The sequence below is a fragment of the Medicago sativa genome, chromosome 7 (genome assembly GCF_051527215.1).
Source record: "Medicago sativa cultivar Bolivia chromosome 7, Bolivia_mono, whole genome shotgun sequence".
In the NCBI taxonomy this organism is placed as follows: domain Eukaryota; kingdom Viridiplantae; phylum Streptophyta; class Magnoliopsida; order Fabales; family Fabaceae; genus Medicago; species Medicago sativa.
The window spans coordinates 95,194,415-95,215,186 of NC_140755.1; the positions used below are offsets into that span (position 1 = coordinate 95,194,415).

Sequence of the window (20,772 nt, forward strand, 5' to 3'; positions counted from 1 at the left end):
GATTTCAGATTAACAACATCGCCAAGGGTTAGGGTTAAACAATGGCGAGCGGTAGTAGTAGAAAATCTCGAAGACGAAGAAGATCCGATGATGACTCTGCATCTGATTCCGACTCCGACCACCGCCGGAAAACTAGTCGCCGGTCACGCCGAGATTCAGATGATGATTCAAGTGACGACAACGATAATAGAACTGGAAGAAAGAAGAAATCTTCCAGAACAATCACAGAAGAGGAAATTTCACAGTACATGGCTAAAAAAGCTCAGAGAAAGGTCAGCTTCAATTTTCATCGCTTATTTCATCATTTAATTTCATATATTCAATTTCATATGTTGAATTTCTGATTTTTTTTTTGTTCAGGCTACGAAAGTTGCTAAGAAATTGAAGACGAATACAGTATCGGGTTATTCCAATGATTCTAATCCATTTGGTGATACTAATCTCAATGAAAAGTATGTTTTTTTTTTCTTCTATGGAAGTTATTTTTATTGTTTGTTAATTGAGTTAAATTTATGTTAGATACTTTATTATATAAGTCTATTTAAATATTTCAGATAAATACTGGTCGCCAATATGAAGATATATATGATTTATAAACCTAAAAAATGTTATTTTTAGGTTTGTTTGGCGTAAGAAGATTGAGCGCGATGTTACTCAAGGTGTATCAATTGATTCCTTTTCTGTTAAAGCTGAGAAGAAAAGACAAGTAGAAAGGATGGTATGTATGCATTTTGTTTTGCTTAACTTTACTTTTTGTGTTTATGTTTCTCCATATATGGTTAGTGTTCTGAATTTAAGAGTTTCAAATTGAAGCGGAATCGGCTATATTTTGTTGCTTTTTCTTCTTTAAGCTTTAGCTTAATAGGTGATAGGTGATATTTCATACAAGCATGACATAGGTAGATAGCAACAATAACCCGAGTATGTTTGGATTAACTTATTTGAGCTTATCTACTGGGATAAGTACTTGTGAGTTGTGACATTGTTTGGGAGAACTTATGTAAACAGTTTATAGACTATAGAAAGCAGTTTGACACTATTTTATCTTGGGTTATAGAAATAACTTATTCATAAGCGCTTATGCTATTGGCTGCAATATAAGCTGTTTATCCAAACAGGGTTTAGGTCTGTTGGAAAAAAAATAGAATTAACACTAGGACACAGCCCACTCTACTAATCATACTGCTGGACAACACTCGTTCTTTAAACCTCAGGAACATGTCCCATGTAAATTCAAACAATTGAGAAGCTTGAAATAATAATAGCATAAGTACCACTTTAAATACCTAGACCATCTATGCAAATGTTTTGACGAACTTCTAACCCCCTCAAGATTTGGGTAATAATAAGACGGTAGTTAGAGAAGTCATCTTACTAACACTACTCTGGTAGTTGAATTGTTGCACCAAATTTAAGAGATTGACTTTATTCCTACATATTTTCCAACAGTAGGAATGTTAACCTTGTCATATAACCTATCATTTAATACATGCTTCACTTTAACATTCCATGTATATTTCATGGGGAAGGGTTTGATAAATACATCTCTGCTTTGATTTTACGTTAGGACATGACAATGGTTGGTGGGTCGGAAATAATTTGTATACGGACTTGGTGCTCAATATTATATGAATCTCAGAATCTGTACTACCTTTTGAAAAAATTTCAATACTTTTTCGTGAGAATGTATAGAAAAGTAGTTAAAGAAAACAATAACGATTGAAATGTTTTTCACTTTCTACACTAAAAACAGATTATGAAAACAAGTTTTAAGAACAATCGGATGAAAGATTGACATGAATCACTTTTGTTTTAGGGTTTGAAAGTGGTACACAAACAGGTTGTATTTTCAATTTTTTTTCTTTCATTTCTGTAGTACGTGTTAGGTACTTGGTTCTTACTACCCAAGTTCCTATTAATGTTGCCTCTGGTTTCGACTGGTGTACACAAAATACTATTTTCACCATTCATTTAATCCCTGCACTTTCTGAAAACTGTTTTATTTTTTGTTGAGAACTGCCATTTTCTTCAATATCCAACTTTATCATTTTAAACTGGATAAAATATGACATGCATAAAACAGTGTTATATTATTCTGAATCAGTAAATTGTTTTTACCTTCTGCACTTATTCCGAATTAATTATTTGTATTCATTGGAGATGGTTGGGTTGGGGATCTGGTTTTGTTGAGTCTATTGAAACCATAACTAGGAATAGGTAATAATAGTTCAGCTATTCATTAGTCTTCTTTAGGTAAGGCTTTGCATGTTTCTTTGTCTTCACAATTTGACTGTCCTGTGATTTGTTGCTAATGGCCTGACAACTAAATGTTCGTTGCTATGTTCTCTCAATTACAATACAGGCAGAAATTGAAAAGGTGAAAAAGAGGAGAGAGGAAAGGGCACTTGAGAAAGCACAACATGAAGAAGAAATGGTAAGTCCTCTCTCATTATTTGTTGTTAGTTAATACGTATTATGGGAAATTTGTTATGTTGTGTTAACTGTTATTAGTCTTAGCTGTCCTAGTGGCAGTGTGTTACTATGTTCTCTACCTAATCTGACATATTAGTTTAAACATGAGTCTAAGATTGGTGTCTAGTATCAGTTTTTCATTCTTGTTAGTTAAATATACTCTATTATTTCCTTTATCTAATCCCTAAGTTTCAACTGTTATAATTTTTATTTTATCTGTTAAGAAAGTCTTCTATCTAGCGAAGGTTAAATTTTGTTGTTCTTGTCTAATATGGCATACCAATTATGTCAAGGCTACATAGCAGTTCTTGTATTTGGGGGGACATTTGCAAGCCTACAAAAAAGATTGGTGTCTAGTATCAGTTTTTCATTCTTGTTAGTTAAATATACTCTATTATTTCCTTTATTTAATCCCTAAGTTTCAACTGTTATAATTTTTATCTGTTAAGAAAGTCTTCTATCTAGCGAAGGTTAAATTTTGTTGTTCTTGTCTAATATGGCATACCAATTATGTCGCCTACAAAAAAGTTATTTTCTTTTAACCACGGGCTATAATTCAACTTCCCGGTATTTTGAGGCCCAAATATAATGGCAATGTGCAAGGGTCAAGTCAAGCTTGACATAAGTGTTAGATTAATGGCGTCAAAAACTGTGTTATTTTATTGGCGTTTGACAAATTCTTTCTTCCAGGCATTGTTAGCTAGAGAACGTGCTCGAGCTGAGTTCCAGGACTGGGAAAAAAAGGAAGAGGAGGTACTATAGTTTGAGTTTGTTTACATACGTTTTTGTTTAGTATAATGTTGTCTTTTTGTTGACTTAGACCGATTAATCTGCAGTTCCATTTTGATCAAAGCAAAGTCAGGTCAGAGATTAGATTGCGTGAAGGGCGTGCCAGGCCAATTGATGTCCTAACCAAGCATCTCAATGGCTCTGATGATTTGGATATAGAAATAAATGAACCATATATGGTCTTCAAGGTAAATATCTAGCTTTTAATTCTGTTTCATTTTATTCTTTTATTCCTAAAGCTGTTTAATTATGCAACTTCGAACTTCAATATTATTGAACAAGTTAATTAATGATTTGATATATGGTACAGGGTTTGACGGTTAAAGAAATGAGTGAACTTCGTGACGACATCAAAATGCATCTGGATCTTGACAGGGCAACACCAACCCATGTGGAATATTGGGAGGTATCACACTATTTCCCTTGTTTGAGCTCTGCACATGCTATGTAATTAATAAGTTTTACCGTATCTGAAACAACATAAATGGCAACCCGGTGCACTAAAGCTCCCGCGTACGCAGGGTCCGGGGAAGGGGTCCCACCATTTGGTGTATTGTACGCAGCCTTACCATTTGGTGTATCTGAAACAACATATTCAATATAATTTCAACATACTCCCTCCGTCCCTAAATATAAGCACTTTTTGAGAATTTTTTTTGTCCATAAATATAAACCCTTATACAAATTATCAGATGCATTTATTATTATTTTTCCTAAACATACCCCTAATTAATACTACTAACTTCTTGGAATATGAAAAGTCAATATACACCAAAGTACTACAAACAAAGGATAATTTAGTTATATCCACACACAAAATACTACAAACAAAGGATAATTTAGTTATATTCACACACAATAGACACATTAATTACACTAACAAGTTTTCTTAAGAAATGTGAAAAAGGCAAAGCGGGCTTTTATATAGGGACGGAGGGAGTAAATATTTTAGTTGGATTGGAGACCAAAAAAACTAAATGACTTTCATGATCTCTTCCGTTTATTGTTTTATGCAACACATTTGGCCATTATGGTCGGCACCTTCTTCAAAGCTTAGTTAAGATTTATTGGTCACAACTTCATGTAGGCTCTCCTTGTGGTGTGTGATTGGGAGCTAGCTGAATCTCGAAAAAAGGATGCAATTGATCGAGCTAGGGTGCGTGGAGAAGAACCTCCTGCTGAGCTGCTTGCTGAACAAAGGGGTCTGCATTCCAGTGTTGAGCCAGATGTGAAGGACCTTTTACATGGAAAGACACGTACAGAGTTGGAAGCCTTACAGGCTCACATTGAGTCAGAGATGCGTACTGGTACAGCAAAGGTGGTTGAGTACTGGGAGGCCATTTTAAAACACCTCCACATATACAAGGCCAAGGTATTCTTCATCACATTATTTTCCTTTTATTCTTTCAGATGCCTTTAAATATTTGTTCTAATGCTTTATTAATTTGCTTCAAATATAGGCTTGTTTAAAGGAGATCCATGCTAAAATGTTACGTAAGCATTTGCAACGTCTTGAGCAACCATTAGAGGATGAAGATAAACCGGAGCGTGCTCTTGACATGATACCTGAGGAGGCATATACTGAGGAGGATGAGGAGGAGGATGCTAAAGGTATATACATTTTGTTTCGGTTTAGTTGTTCATTACTTTTTTATTGGCTCCATCTTTGTCTTCATCCTTACTGAAATGTGCTTGGTGTTTCTCTATGGCAGTAGTCCGTTCTGCTGATGAATCATTTTCACCAGAGCCCATTAGAGAGAATCAAGAAGCTGAAGATGAGGCTGGATCATTTTCACCACAACTGTTGCATGATGATGAAAATGAGGAAGCTATTGATCCTGAAGAGGACAAAGCTATACTGGTAATCTTTTTACGCGTGATTATTAAATTTAATGGTGATCCTCTACTTTTATTATGAGTATATAAATTATATTTTGGTACGTATAGGAGCGGAAACGTATGGCTGTAATGGAAGAGCAGCAAAAACGAATTCAGGAAGCAATGGCATCAAAGCCAGCTCCATCTGAAGATAATTTAGAGTTGAAAGCCTTTAAAGCTATGGGAGCCATGGAGGATGGAGACGCAGTGTTTGGATCTGGAGCTGAAGTGAGCCTCGATTCACAGGTATTGTTTCTTGACCATATATATAATTTGAATTTTTCTGGATAGAAAATATGCTGTTAGATAGGTTAGCTCATAAAAAAATAGGATAGAATGATTCGGAGAAGTTATAAGTTGTGGATAAGTATCATAGAGGAGAGTATTGTGTCAACTCTATTCAAATATCATGTTGCCATATTCTTCAATTACCTCTTTCCTCCTTAAAAGTTGGCACTAGATGCAGCAAATGCACTCTGAATAATTTATTTTTATATTTGAAGGATAAATAAAAATATTACTTAAATTCTTCTCATCCTTTCAACTTTTAAGTTTTTGACAATTCTGGTAAATATTGGAGCAGGTTTATTGGTGGCATGACAAGTACAGACCAAGGAAGCCAAAGTATTTCAACCGTGTTCACACCGGATATGAGTGGAACAAATATAACCAGACTCACTATGATCATGACAACCCACCTCCAAAGATTGTGCAAGGGTACAAATTTAACATTTTCTATCCTGATCTTGTAGACAAGATAAAAGCCCCGAACTACACTATAGAGAAAGACGGCGGCAATGGGGAGACATGCATTATTAGATTCCATGCAGGACCACCATATGAAGATATAGTAAGTCTATTGTAGTTTAATTTCTTCCACCGACATAACACACTAACTATTAATATTTGCCGTTAAAAAAAAATCTTATTTCCTTGTGTCTTCCATGACAGGCTTTCCGCATTGTAAACAAAGAATGGGAATACTCTCACAAGAAAGGTTTTAAATGCACATTCGAACGTGGAATTCTGCATGTGTACTTCAATTTCAAACGCCACCGCTACCGCCGATAATTTCATATCAGGCAATGGTTCACTTTCTGTTTAGCTTCTCCTTTTGATTTGAGGGAAGCTGTAACTTGCTTCCATTTTTTTTAGCAAATACGTGTTGACATCAGAGATATGTCCACAAAATCTACTGTTTGAAATGTGGCCAAGATAAATTCTAAAGGAGCATGGAGTAGTAGTATTGTACTACCCATGATTGTGATTTGATCTAAATCTTATAAATATTTTGATGTAACCATATACTAGTTAATTAGTGCATTCCGTATGGTGTTCCTTCCTAGAATATACTCGATAAGAATCTCGAGATGGGTCTCTCCGGCGAGTGATACCTAGGGATGACGATAGGGTCTGAATAGAGTACTGTAGCATTCATTTTTATGTATCAATTTTATAGAATTATTGCATATTCGTATGGATAATAACAAAAAGGGAAAGAAAAATTAACAAGTGCCCCTGCAACATTTGTTATGGAATTATAAAAGAAAAGGCTAACGTTAACTTGTACCCTCAAGGCACATGTTAAGATACTTATTATAGAAATACACATATCAAAAGACGTGCATTCAACTTCTTAAAAGTTGTTATATTATGTTTTCCAATGTAAAATTGCTCTATTTAGGTTGCTTAACATGTGTCCTAAGGGCACAAGTTAACATGACCCAAAAAAATATTCTCTTGGAAATTGTGTATTGTACATTTTGAAAGATGAAAAGGTGTTTTTTTTTTAATGCAAAACTTGACTTTTTTTCTTACTTTTAGTTTGTTAACTAGGACCCCGAAGGTATCGGTTACTAAGAAAAAAAATAAAAAATATATGCATAAGCATGGTATGACGGTTCATATCCAATATAACAATATAACAACGAAGTTTGACCGACATTTAGGCTATATTAGGGTCAGCTATGTACAATGTGATAAAACTATTAAATTTAAATTGTTCTTTGAATTATTTGTTTTGATCTAATAGTTTAATGGCTAGAAATTCACTCTTGAGGAATAAGTGGAAAATTTGAAGTTCGAAACTTGACCCTTGGATATATAATAAAATGTCCTTAAGAGAGATTGTCCTCTATCAAAAGCCATAAAGTGTTTCGCGATCGATTATATTTTCCACATGTTTAATTATGTGATGTTTTCTATGTTTATGTGTTTTAAAATGAAATGTTTTTTCTTGTATTTTTTTATATTGTATTTTTAAACACTTTTGGAATAAGAATCCACTGAAATTCCGCTATCAACCAAGTGTAATTCATTGATTAAGGGTTGATGTTAATTTGCAACATAAAAGGAAAAATAGAAAAATCTTTACACTTTGCAAAGAAAGGAGATTTTAATGAAATTGCTAGTCCAGATGAAAAGAAAGGAGGGACGCAAGTTGATCTCAGAAGATGTCTTCACTTTCCAAATTGGATTAATGAGTGTAATCTTATGGATGTTAACACAGTTGGAACTAAGTTTACTTGGAGGGGTCCTAAGTGGAATGGTTATGAGAGAGTCTTTAAAAAGCTAGATCGTGTTCTTTGGAACGTGGATTGGAGGCTACGATACCATGAGGGGTTTGCCAAAGTCCTCCCTAGGGTGCAGTCGGATCATCATCCTATTATGGTTATGCTTAATGGCGAGCCTTATTATGGAGGTAATCGTCCTTTCAGGTTTGAAGTTGCTTGGATTACTCATGATGATTTTCATAGATTACTAAAAGACAAGTGGGGTAGAGGCTCTGACTTGATTCACACTCTCAATGAGCTCACACCTTCTTTAAAGGAATGGAATCATGATACTTTTGGGAATATTTTCAAGAGAAAAAGGGAGCTACTTGCCAGGCTTAATGGGATCCAGAACAGCCCTAACTATGGTTATAGTAATTTCCTAGAGAATTTAGAGAAAGAACTCCAAGAACAACTTGCCATGACATTGTATCAAGAGGAGTGTCTCTGGTTCCAGAAGTCTCGCAGCCAATGGATATCTGATGGGGACCGTAACACTAAATACTATCATTCAAAAACCATTGTTAGAAGGAGGAGGAATAAAATATTAACTCTTCGCGATAACGATGGAATTTGGATTGATGATCCTGCGAATCTGAAAGCATTAGTGAGAAATTTTTATGAGAATTTATTCAAAGAAGATATCATTATTCGTGATTCAATAGTGTCTTGGAATACGTATCCTAAAACCGTTGAGACCCATCATGACCATCTGAGTGCTAATATTAATTTTATGGAGTGCAAAAGAGCTTTATTTGATATGGGTCCGCTCAAAGCACCTGGAGAAGATGGATACCCTGCTTTGTTTTTTCAAAAATGTTGGGATACCATTGCAGACTCATTATACAATTTTGTTAGTCAGGTTTGGATAAATCCTTCTCTCATCTCTTCTATTAATAATACACTGATTGTTATGATACCTAAAGTTGATAAGCCTTATTTTGTTTCTCAATTTAGACCTATTTCTTTGTGCAATGTTATTTATAAAATTATTTCTAAAGTTATTGTTAACAGGATTAAGCCTTTGCTTGATAATATTATCTCACCTTTTCAATCTAGTTTTATTCCGGGTCGTAGCATCCATCATAATATTATTGTAGCTCAAGAGATGGTGCATTCTATGTCCAAAATGAAAGGTAATAAGGCGTTCATGGCTATCAAAATTGACTTAGAAAAAGCTTATGATCGTCTTAATTGGAACTTTGTGGAGGAGTGTCTTAAGGAGTGTGAGTTTCCCCCTAAGCTAATCAAGATCATACATCATTGTATATCTACTCCATCTTATAAAATAATGTGGAATGGTGACAAAACTGAATCTTTTTACCCATCTAGAGGTATTAGACAAGGGGATCCTCTTTCCCCTTATTTATTTGTCATTTGCATGGAAAGGCTCTCCCATATTATAGCTGATCAGGTGGAAGCTAATTACTGGAAACCTATGCGTGCTGGCAGGTATGGTCCCCCGATTTCTCATTTACTTTTTGCTGATGATCTTCTTCTTTTTGCAGAAGCATCCATTGAGCAGGCTCATTGTGTTTTACATTGCATTGATATGTTTTGTCAATCTTCGGGGCAAAAAATTAATAGACAAAAAACTCAGGTGTATTTTTCCAAGAATGTTGACAACCAACTTCGGGAAGATATTATTCAACATACAGGGTTTAACCAGGTTAACAGTTTGGGTAAATATCTTGGGGCGAACATAGAACCAGGTAGAACTTCAAGAGGTCATATCAATCATATTATCAACAAAATTCAAAACAAGTTAAGTGGTTGGAAGCAACAATGTTTAAGCTTGGCAGGTAGAATCACTCTTTCAAAATCTGTCATCAGCTCCATTCCTTACTATCACATGCAGTATGCTAAGATCCCTAAAACCATATGTGATGAGATTGAAAAAATTCAAAGAGGTTTTGTGTGGGGAGACTCGGATCAGAGGCGTAAAGTTCATTTGGTAAGTTGGGATGTATGTTGTCTTCCGAAGATGCATGGTGGTCTTGGTTTCAAGCGGCCTCATCATATGAACGAGGCATTTCTTATGAAGATGATATGGAATCTTATCAAGCAACCAGATAAGCTCTGGTGTAGAGTTCTTTACAGTAAGTACGGTAGAAATAATGATCTTAATAACAGTATTAGCTCCCAACCTTATGACTCTCCCCTGTGGAAAGCGATTGTAGGAATCTGGGATGATTTTAAGCGTCATGTTATTTGGCAAATTGGGGATGGAAGAAGTACTAACTTTTGGCTCGATAAGTGGGTCTCGAGTAATACTTCTCTCTTCTCTTCTGCTAATCAATCTTATGTGGATACTACTATTTCAGTTAGGGATGCTCTTAATACTTCTGGTGACTAGGATCTAAATTTTTTGATGGATAACTTGCCTGTGGACATTGTTAACCAGATTTTAGCCCTTCCAACCCCTTCTGATTTTGATGGTCCAGACACTGTAGGATGGGGAGGAACTAGCACTCTCCAGTTTACTGTTCAAAGTGCTTACAATTTGCAGCAAGAGACCTCTTTGGCTGTGAGAGGTGATTGGAAGACCTTATGGAACTGGAAGGGTCCCCATCGTATCCAAACTTTTATTTGGTTGGCCGCTCATGGAAGAATCCTTACCAATTATCGTCGTAGCAAGTGGGGGGGTTGGTATCTCCCCTACTTGTCCTTGTTGTGCGAGAGAGGATGAAACAGTCATTCATGTCCTTCGTGATTGTGTGCACGCCACTCAGGTATGGCTCAGACTTGTTCCGTCTAATTACATTGCAGGGAGTGGATCTTTAACAACCTTAATAAAAAAGGGATTGGAGATAATCCTACTACTTGGCAGACTACTTTCATGACAACATGTTCGTATTTATGGAATTGGCGAAACAAATCTATTTTTGAAATAGGATTTCAAAGACCAAGCAATCCTACACTGGTAATTCAAAAGTTTGCTAGAGAAATAGAAGACAGTACGAAGCTGGTGCAAAAAAGTCCGCATCAAAAGGAAACTATATATATCGGTTGGGTGCGACCTCAGATTGGTTGGGTTAAGCTTAATTGTGATGGTGCTTGGAAGGGATCTGGTACTCTTGCAGGGTGTGGAGGGCTTCTTCGAGACTCTGATGGCAGATGGATCAAAGGCTACTTCAAGAAGATTGGAATGTGTGATGCTTTTCATGCTGAAATGTGGGGCATGTACCTAGGTTTGGACTTGGCGTGGAGGGAGAATACCACTCATCTTATAGTGGAGAGTGACTCAAAGATTTTGGTCGATATGATTACTGAAAATTGCAATTTTGGTGGAACAACTCCTACCTTGGTCAAGCGTATTCGACAACTTTTGAGTTTGAGTTGGAATGTCAAAATTACCCATACTTGGCGTGAAGGCAACAGAAGTGCGGATTGGCTTGCTAATTTCAGCATTTCGATGGATTCTCTAGATTTTCATGTCCTGGAAAATCCACTTAGTGAGCTTCAGAGTCTTTTGTTTGATGATATTTCCGGGGCTTGCATGCCTAGGAACGTTCGTTTAATTTCTTAAGTCTTCTTTCTCTTTGGGCTTTGGCCCTCTTTTGTACCAAAAAAAAAAAAAAAGAAAAATCTTTACACTATGACCGACCATAATTCTTACGCTACGAATAAACAATCTAGTTGTCACTTGTTAGCTTTAGAAACACTAATTATGCATAGATTGGAGGTGATCATAACTAGATTATAAGTTGCTCATGTACACGGGCATTTTAGTTCATCGCTTGGAATAACTTTTTTGTCGTCAAATTTATACCTATGGTGGTGACCTAAATCTAAATCTAGTCATAACTTAAAAAAGTTCCAAAATAGTTATGCATACATGAGAGCTATCTATTCACACATATACTTACGAGGCCAATAATCCTAAGCATTTACGAGTCTATAAAGTAAAGATGCTCTAAATCAGGATGAGCATCATACTCATCCTGATTCAAGTTAAGGGTAAGACTCCTAAAATCTTCACTTTAAACAAATATGGTTTTTCTTTTGTGTCACTGCTTGTAACAATAAGTTTACTAAAAATTTTAGAATATCAAAATGTTTAGAAGGAGCTTAATTAGTCGAATAGTGTTGCCATTTTGATTAAAAGGTCTTCTAAAAATACTTCTATGAAAGGAGGTACATTGACATTTTTGGAGGAAGCCATCTCATTCAAATCTTCCTAGCAAACATTCTTAAAAGGTGATTGTTCTTAGAGGGTGTTGCTCATTGTTTCAGCAAACATTCGTAGTTTTGGTTTCTATTTCAGAAATTAGCATGATACATATGCATTCATATGCTTTTATACAAGGATTGTGCATTGGATGAAAAAAATATATCTCACTAAACAAACCTAGCTACGACCTAGCATCTCTCTACTCATAAACCTTAGCGAGACAGCTCTTCATAATAAAAACGTTCTCCAAACATAATATATAATGTTTGAAAATTGTTCTTTTCAAAATCATTATCACACAGGTCTTAGAATTCTGAGTCTAAAAAAAAAAAAAAAAAAAAATTCAGAATGAGTTTGGATACTCGTACTCCATCTTAATTTGATTTTATAGATGATATTAATTAATATTCGCAAGTCGCAACTGCAGAGATAAAACTATTTTGAGTCAATTATTGCACCATAACATAGCTTTACTATTTTGTTTCTGCATATAATAATACAAGTACCTTCCAACATAGCATAAACATACTACCTAAATAGAATAAAAAAATCATTGAAAACACTATTTGATTTCCACAAAACAAAAAAATAATAATTCAATCATCAGTAGTCCTGATAAATAACAAGAGATGGCACAACTCACCACATATTTCTATGCTGCTCAGTTATAGCACAAAAGAAAATAAAAATATTTGAAGCAAAAGATAAACTTGTTTTAATCAAAACCTCATGTGCAAGACTCCACAAATGTGATTTACCATCATGGTGAAATCAAACTCTCACGGTAAATATGTTGACCAAACCCAAGGTCGTCACTTATCAAAGGATAGTCTAGCCCACCACTATTTAAGTTATATAAGTATGAGTTGGGAAGACAATGTGTTCACTAGAAGAACAGTATTTTCGGAAATGAACAGCGGCTTAACAAAAACAGACGGCTTCTCACGAGGGATGATGATCAATTTAGTCCATGACTCAACGACTCCATACTCTTTCATCAACCACACAACCCAGTGAATTTTGTTCAAAAAACACACACAAAGGCAATCACTCAAAACATGCATATTCATATCTTTGTACACGAAGTCACTGTCACTTTGAGGCAATAACACTTCCCTGTAAGTCTGCTTCTCCAAATGAAAGGAAAGAATCTCGTTTTGATTAGAATTAACACCTCCTTTAATAACTATCCAATTTAGAGTTCCACTCACAAATTTCCCTAACGGCTTGATGGGGGTGCAGGGGAAATTTGGAATAGTTTCCCAACAATCTTCTCCAAAGGTATAAAGTTTGGTCAAATAATGATTAGTATTGTGCACAACGACTAACAATGAGTTTTCGAACAATGACTTCAAAGGGTAAGAATAGATCCTGTTGCTATCCCATATATCTGGAAAAAGCAATTATTGGTGGGTCAAGCTTGGTTCAGCAGTTGAGATTTGAAGATGGGTCGTAGCGAATTGAGGACATGAGATTAGGGTTTTCCATGATTTGGACACGCATTTAAATTGAAGGAAGGAAGTCACCGGAAGTCTAAGGAGGATCTCAAGGACGAGTTCTTCCGGCAAGACAGGAAATGGCAGTTGAGTGCTGTCCTTTGCAAGATCGTGATTGAGCTTCTTATTCCTCGTCATTGCATTGCTGCTGCTGAAACAATAATGAATGAAAACACAGCAGAATTTAATTTGAAATAATAGCATAACCAATCAAATTAAACTATAAACTATATTTGATTTTATTAAATTTCATCATGATGTTGCCACATACATACAGTTAAATTATGATTCGAACTGAAACCTAGAAAAGAAAATCGAGTTGCATGAATGAATGAATGTCCTTACTCAAATACACGGCGCTTTTCAAGTAGAAGAACAGATGCTTTAGGTTAGGATTGTCACACAAACACAAACTTATAAACTATGTCTATAACGTCATTTAGGTTACCTTAGACCAATAATATATAATGAGGTGGAAAGTCTTGGTAATTTGATATAAATCAAATAGTTATGTATTATTATTTCTTTTGGATTTAATTAATTGTAGATCCCTAAACTATTTTGGAATTTTTAATTAGGTCCTTGAACTAAACAAATTATAATAAGATATTTAAACTATTTTTTTTTTTATCAATTAAGTCATTTCGTTAAATTAGATTAATGTTGACGTGACATCTAGTTAGATCTCTAAATTTATTTGCAATTTAAAAATAGGTCCCTGAACTATTGAATTATATGAAATTTGATTATATATATAATTTGAACGATATATAATTTTTTTTATATTAACAATGAAATATAAATGAATTTTTAACACAAGCACCAGCATTTTTCGAAATCGTGTATTGTTGCTCTATCTTTTTTACTTTTGTTGCTTTCTTTATCTGAGGATTCTTAATCTGCAGGATTCTTCATCTGCTTGTAATGGCGCATGGTCTTGGAGTATACTGGCTGGTGGTGTATCTGAGGATTCTTTATCTGAATGCTTCAGCTTATCCTCAGGGGTCATTGATGTTGGTATATGGTGGTGCAGTTATTATGTTAAGAGATGGTAAAGTGTGTCGATAGCTTGCATTTTTTTGGCTAAATTTGTAAGGAATGGCTAGGAATTTGCGTTTAAAATTTAAATGTATTGCCTACGTTGAAGATTGAATTTGTGTGCTATTTATTATGGGAAAAAAAAGTTATTAATTGTATCTTAATTTGTAAAATAACCAAGACTTTCAGAGAAAAAAAAAAACTAAACAGACATACGATTAAGCACAGAGGCTGAATTCTACAAAGGAAAGGATGTGAGTTAGAAATTCAAGCATGGCGGCTAGAGGACATGTTAATTAAGTTGGAGACCACGAGACTCGAAACATATATTTTGGGGTTATTATTATAGGACCGATGCCCCCGGGACACTGGTTAAGCACACCATAAAAGGAAAGCATTACTAAGAAAAAGAAACTTTTTTAACTTTTTATGGATTAATTACACAATTTTCACTACATTAATTATTATTAAATTTCCTTTTTTAACATCCTAAACCAGTGCCCCAGGGTACCGGTTAGCATTTCCCATTATTATATTATCGGTTCAAGTGTCTATTGTGGAATGAACTTATGAGCATTTACATCTAAGTTATTTATCGCTTATACCAATCAATTGATGATGAACCCCCGGTCATAAAAAAAAATAAAATTAATTGATGATGAAATGAAACATACTCGGCTATAATATAACATTCTTTTTAACTTTGGATTTTTTTTGTTATCATAAAATTCATTTCTTAAGGTAAATAAGTGGGTATTTAGAGTTCGAATCTCGATCTCTGCATTTATTATTTATTATGCAACGTCTTTACCAATATATATGTCTCATTAAATTTATGTGTAACCCATATTGTTTGGTGAGATTCATATAAATTTAGACGAATAAAAAAATATGTGTTAGAGAATATGTTTTTTTTAATAGGCTAAAATGAAATATATTACCAATACAAAATGTCCTTCCTAGCACAAGGTGTGCCCAGGAAAAAACAGCAAAAGAAAAGCGAAAGAAATAACAACTATCCGTAGCCCAACATTGTGATGGGACTAAGCCACCAACCATGGTAATTGAAAGAGAACTGAACAAATTTCTCCTTCAACCACGAGAAGGAAAGTGACTTTATTTTGTCCACTATACACATAATTGAGCATTCTTTAACGTTGAAAATTTTGTTATTTCTTTCTTTCCATATTTCCCACACAATAGCAAACCAAATGACATTCAAAATTGTGTGTCGCACCTGAGGTCCACTACCACCAAAACTGAACTGAGTAAAATTGTGTTAGAGAATATGTTGATAACACTCCTCTTATGAACTTTGAGGACAAACAAGCTAAAAATTATGAAAGAAGCACTTAGGCCTAATTTGAATTGACTTCTTTAAGCTTATACAACAAAATAAAAGCTTATTCAAATCGAATAATACTCTTTAGAGGTGTTCGCAGTTCGGTTTTGAGGCTAAAAGTTATCCGAACCACAAGATAAAAAAAGCATGTGGTTTGAGTTGGATCAGTTAGTGCGGTTTTTTGAGACAATACAATTTTTTGTTTCCAACGTGAAAATAGAGTTAAAAAGGTAAAACACAAATATTTCTAGCAATGTTTCCAACAATGTTTTAAATTTCATCCAACTGTACAATTTAATTTTTACCAAACACCATAGATCAAATTAAAAATGTGGACAAAAAGTAATCTTATTCTGTAAGAAATGTAAAAGACTAAGATTTTTTCATTCTATAAAAATTCAAGTAGCACATGAATACATTTTATCATTCTAAAATATGTTGTTTTATAAAAGTTTGTATTGTGATTCTAAGAGTATTGGTCTAGGTGACATAGGTTTAATTAGAGTTTTTCTTATGTTGCGGTTTAGTTTGGTTTGGTTGGTAAAATAAAAATCACAAACCGAACAAAACCATGTGGTTGAGTAAAAAGTGATCCGAATACATCCAAAACAAATGCGTTTTTTGCAGTTTCGATTTGGATTGGTTCGATTTGCGATTTTTCTATTGGATTTGTTTGGTTTTGAATATCGTAACTCTTGAACTCAAGTAGCCTAATCACTAGACTTACACACTTGTGGAAAAGTGATGAATCCAAATTTTTAAAGTGAAATTCTAGTCATTAGACTCAAATGAAAGTATCCCTAATAATTATCTGCTTTAATATTATTTAATTTAACCAATTAATCCTCTCTTCAACACGGTATAATTATTATGGGTTAGAGAATCCATAATAATTATATGCATTTATATTTATTTAATTTAACTGATATATCCTCTCTTCAATACCCCCTCCGTTTTAAAATGAGTGTCGCTATAGCCAATTGCACACAAATTAAGGAATGAAATAATGTTCTCCAAAGATATGATACTTTTACTAAAATAGCCTCGCTAGTTATTGGTGCATTTGTCATCATTATAAATTAAAGTACAAAATGATACTTTGGAAGTTGTGTGGATAACAATAATTAAGGGTATTATTGGAAAAAAAACAATTAATAGTACATTGAAAAGTGAGAATAACATTCATTTTGAAACAAATTATTTTTGCTAAAGCGACACTCATTTTGAAACGGAGGGAATACTGTATAGAAAGATTATGAATCCTATGGCCATCCATCTCTTAATTTTTGTGATAATAGTGCGGGCAAATCTTCCCCAATTTTAAACCTTGTGTCGTACATTTCACATGAAGAAAAGTTATCATCATAGTTTATTTGTGTTGTTTTTGAAAAAGACAATGTAACTTATCGGAATTGAGATAAGAGAAGAATCAAACTTGAAAATTTGAGAGAAACACACATCAAAATCTCAACCCAACACTGATAGGTCACTCAAGTGGGATAAATTATTAGTTAACACGTCTACTTTGTGCAGAGATATTACTAAACTACCACTTTTAAGTTATAAGATAAATTAGTATTTTTTTCTAAAAAAAAGATAAATTAGTAATATATTTTTCTTTGAAAACTCAGGACAAATTAATAATATCAATTAGGATTATGTTCAAAATAATTAAATAATTTCTAAAAAAAAGTTGACTAAAAACATATACCGATCAAATAAAAACATGTATAGAGACATCTTAACCAAACAATTGGACTCAAAAGTTTAATGAGTTCCACCATCAATGATATCGACGAAATGTTGATGACAACTCGAGTTTGATTCCCAGACAGAACAATTTTTGGTTAAACTTTACTTACTTTCAGACCGAATTTCGAATTATCCTGGTTTCTTTTCTAGAGAACCGAAATGTTAACACAAAAATATATAAAAACAACATTTGTTTTTGATGATCCTTAAAAATAAAATAAAAAACTTTGTTTTTAATGAGTCCTTGTAATTACGGATGTAGAGAGCAAGTAATGCAATTTGTTTTTAACGGCAACATCAATTTTTTTTCTTTTCTTTTTTCATCTAGTAATAAAAAACTTTTTAATATGTGTTGGCAGAGACTGAAGAGAGAGCAATTATGAGCTTCATGTAATAAACAGAAAATTGTGATTTTATGAGTGTCATAATTGATTGTATTATCAAATATTTCTCGAAATAGTTTAATGACAGCTTCTAAAGTTACTCCATGATTCCCTTAAATCATGTGTGTGAGTTCCTAACAATAACACAATTTCTGTACTGTACTGTTTTGCATCTATGTACCAGGTACTTGTCTCACAACGTTTACCATTTTTCTCCCTCTTTCTATTTCTATCTTGAAACTGATGCACCACACACATGCATGCATGTTCTTACGTCCTCTTTTTATAGCATCCGAGAATTTTAAGTTCATGTAATTATTTTGTGCAATAATTTGCAGGGTACCAAGATGGGTCAACCAGTTTTCTCCTTGTTGGAAAGAAAGAAATTGTTATCCCTTCTTAGCATTATTACCTTTGCACTGATTTTAGCATTCCATTGCTATTTTAAGCTTCCTTGTGGCAGTAACGTTCGACAACACTCTCTTGAGAGTGTTCATAAAACTATGATGGTCAACAATTCATATGCCAATTCTTCTACCACAATCAGGCCTAATGAGACTGAAGGATCTTTGGTAAAAGTTCCGGAGATGGCATCAATTTCGGAAATGAACAAGCTATTGCTTCAAAACCATTCTTCGTATCGATCTATGGTATATGAGCAAATCTAATTTTTAGTTATTTATTTTAAATTGAAATTCACCGCGTATTATTCTTGTATTTTGTTCTTACGTTGTGAACTTGTGTTAATTTAGAGGCAAAGGTGGTTTTCAGCTGTTGATCAAGAGTTACTGCGGGCCAGATCAGAGATTGAAAATGCACCAGTTGTCACTAATGTTGGAAAACTTTATACTCCCCTTTTTCGCAACATTTCCATGTTTAAGAGGTATCATTTGATTATTATTATTATGGTATTTTTCGTTTTCAAAATTGTATACAAGTGAAACTGACTCTATTCCAGCAATGTACAAATTTAATGATATTTTTGTAATATGTGAACTATATTTTGTTTCGACATTTTGGCGACATTTGTTACTTATGATTCTGATGATAAGTAAGTTCAACTGTCTTTTCTATTGTTTCTGAAATAAATATGAAGAACTAGTGATACATGAAACAATATTCTTGTCGGCGCTGCTAAATTTTCATTTCATCTTCTTATTATCCTGTGACTGTACCTAATTATCAGGAGCTATGAATTGATGGAAAAGATTCTCAAGGTGTATATATACAGAGAAGGAGCTAAACCGATAATGCATTCGCCAAATCTTTTGGGAATTTATGCTTCCGAGGGATGGTTCATGAAGCTGATGGAAGCAAATAAAGTATTTGTGACTAAAGATCCAAAAAATGCCCATCTGTTTTACCTGCCTTTCAGTTCTCAAATGCTAGAGGAAACATTGTACATTCAAAATTCCCCTAGTTATAGCAACCTAATGCAGTATTTGAATAACTATGTTGACACGATTGCCACGAAACATCCTTTCTGGAACAGAACAGGAGGTGCTGATCATTTTCTTGTTGCTTGCCATGATTGGGTATGTTTTTCCCACTTCAGAGGATGAGTCTTTTTTGTGTCAAGTCCACTAGCTATAGTTATTTCTTATTTCACTTCCAATGCTACCTTTTGTGGTATTCAAACAAAAACATGCATCGATGAACTTTGGCGGATTCACCAATCTATTTATTCTATGAAATTACAGTAATCAATCAATTTAGTCTCTGAAATTAATGAAGTCTAAAATTTCATTGAAATTGAAAATTCTCGATCATATAAATACCTTTTGAGACAATTGACAAAATTTGTCGGTCAAAAAGGGACTAATGTGATAGCAAATTTTCAATTTCGAGATCTTTTTAAAGTTTCATTAGCTAATCTCAGAGACCAAATTAAGCGACGCCTACAATTTATTATGACCCTAAATCACTGATATATTTGGACTGCACTGCGCAGGCACCTTCAGAAACAAATGAGCGAATGGCGAAGTGCATAAGATCCCTATGCAATGCTGATTTGAAAGAAGGTTTTGTGTTAGGGAAAGACACATCACTTCCTGAAACATATGTCCGCAATGCTCAGATTCCAACCAGAGGTCTTGGCGGAAAATCAGTTTCAAAGAGGAAAACTCTTGCATTTTTTGCAGGCGGTATGCACGGTTATGTTCGTCCGATTCTGTTGCAGCACTGGGGAAATAAAGATCCCAACATGAAAATCTTCGGTGAATTGCCAAAGTCTAAGGGAAACAAGAACTACATCCAGTACATGAAGGGAAGCAAGTACTGTATTTGTCCAAAGGGATATGAAGTTAACAGCCCAAGAGTTGTGGAGGCTATCTTCTACGAATGTGTTCCAGTTATTATATCGGACAATTTTGTGCCTCCATTTTTTGAGGTCTTGAATTGGAAATCATTTGCTGTTTTTATTTTGGAGAAGGACATTCCAAATTTGAAGAGTATTCTTCTTTCCATCCCAGAAAAGAAGTATCTTCAAATGCGGATGGGAGTTAAAAAAGTGCAGCATCATTTTCTTTGGCATAGAAGTCCTGTCAAGTATGATATATATCACATGATACTTCATTCTATTTGGTACAACAGAGTCTTCACCGCAAGAACTACATAGTCTTTGTGACTTCAGATGCATTCTATTATGTACATTCTTTGAGCCTCTTGTTGTAAATATTTTTCTGAATGTTTTTCCCTTTGTTGATTGGCATTTCATTGAAATTTACCATGCCTTGTGAATCAATATGGTGTGGGTGTTACCAAAAAATAAATAAATGGCATGGTGTTTTTTTCTTCCTTTCTCAAAGGTTTCTTCTCTTGGAGATAATCATGTTCAATACACGGTCGAACACTAAATGTTAATACCTCTCTTAGTCGGGATTCAAACCAACCTTGG

General features: G+C 34.2%; 2 protein-coding genes and 1 pseudogene across 2 annotated transcripts; 2 read left to right on the forward strand and 1 right to left on the reverse strand.

The window, feature by feature from the left end:
* Positions 1–6,487, forward strand: LOC146910631 (splicing factor Cactin-like). The gene is made up of 13 exons (XM_085725617.1): positions 1–272; positions 361–452; positions 619–718; positions 2,363–2,434; positions 3,163–3,225; positions 3,309–3,449; positions 3,572–3,667; positions 4,349–4,633; positions 4,722–4,872; positions 4,974–5,122; positions 5,209–5,385; positions 5,723–5,989; positions 6,091–6,487. Exons 1-13 carry the CDS (start codon positions 42–44, stop codon positions 6,208–6,210), a joined length of 1,944 nt encoding a protein of 647 aa, XP_085581743.1. The 5' UTR covers positions 1–41; the 3' UTR covers positions 6,211–6,487.
* Positions 6,488–12,556: 6,069 nt separating this feature from the next.
* Positions 12,557–13,499, reverse strand: LOC146910632 (F-box/kelch-repeat protein At3g23880-like; annotated as a pseudogene).
* A 786-nt stretch (positions 13,500–14,285) lies between these two features.
* On the forward strand, positions 14,286–20,668 carry LOC146910633 (putative glycosyltransferase At5g25310). The gene is made up of 5 exons (XM_085729452.1): positions 14,286–14,417; positions 18,215–18,526; positions 18,629–18,759; positions 19,063–19,411; positions 19,828–20,668. Exons 1-5 carry the CDS (start codon positions 14,286–14,288, stop codon positions 20,491–20,493), a joined length of 1,590 nt encoding a protein of 529 aa, XP_085585578.1. The 3' UTR covers positions 20,494–20,668.
* The last annotated feature ends 104 nt before the right edge of the window (positions 20,669–20,772 follow it).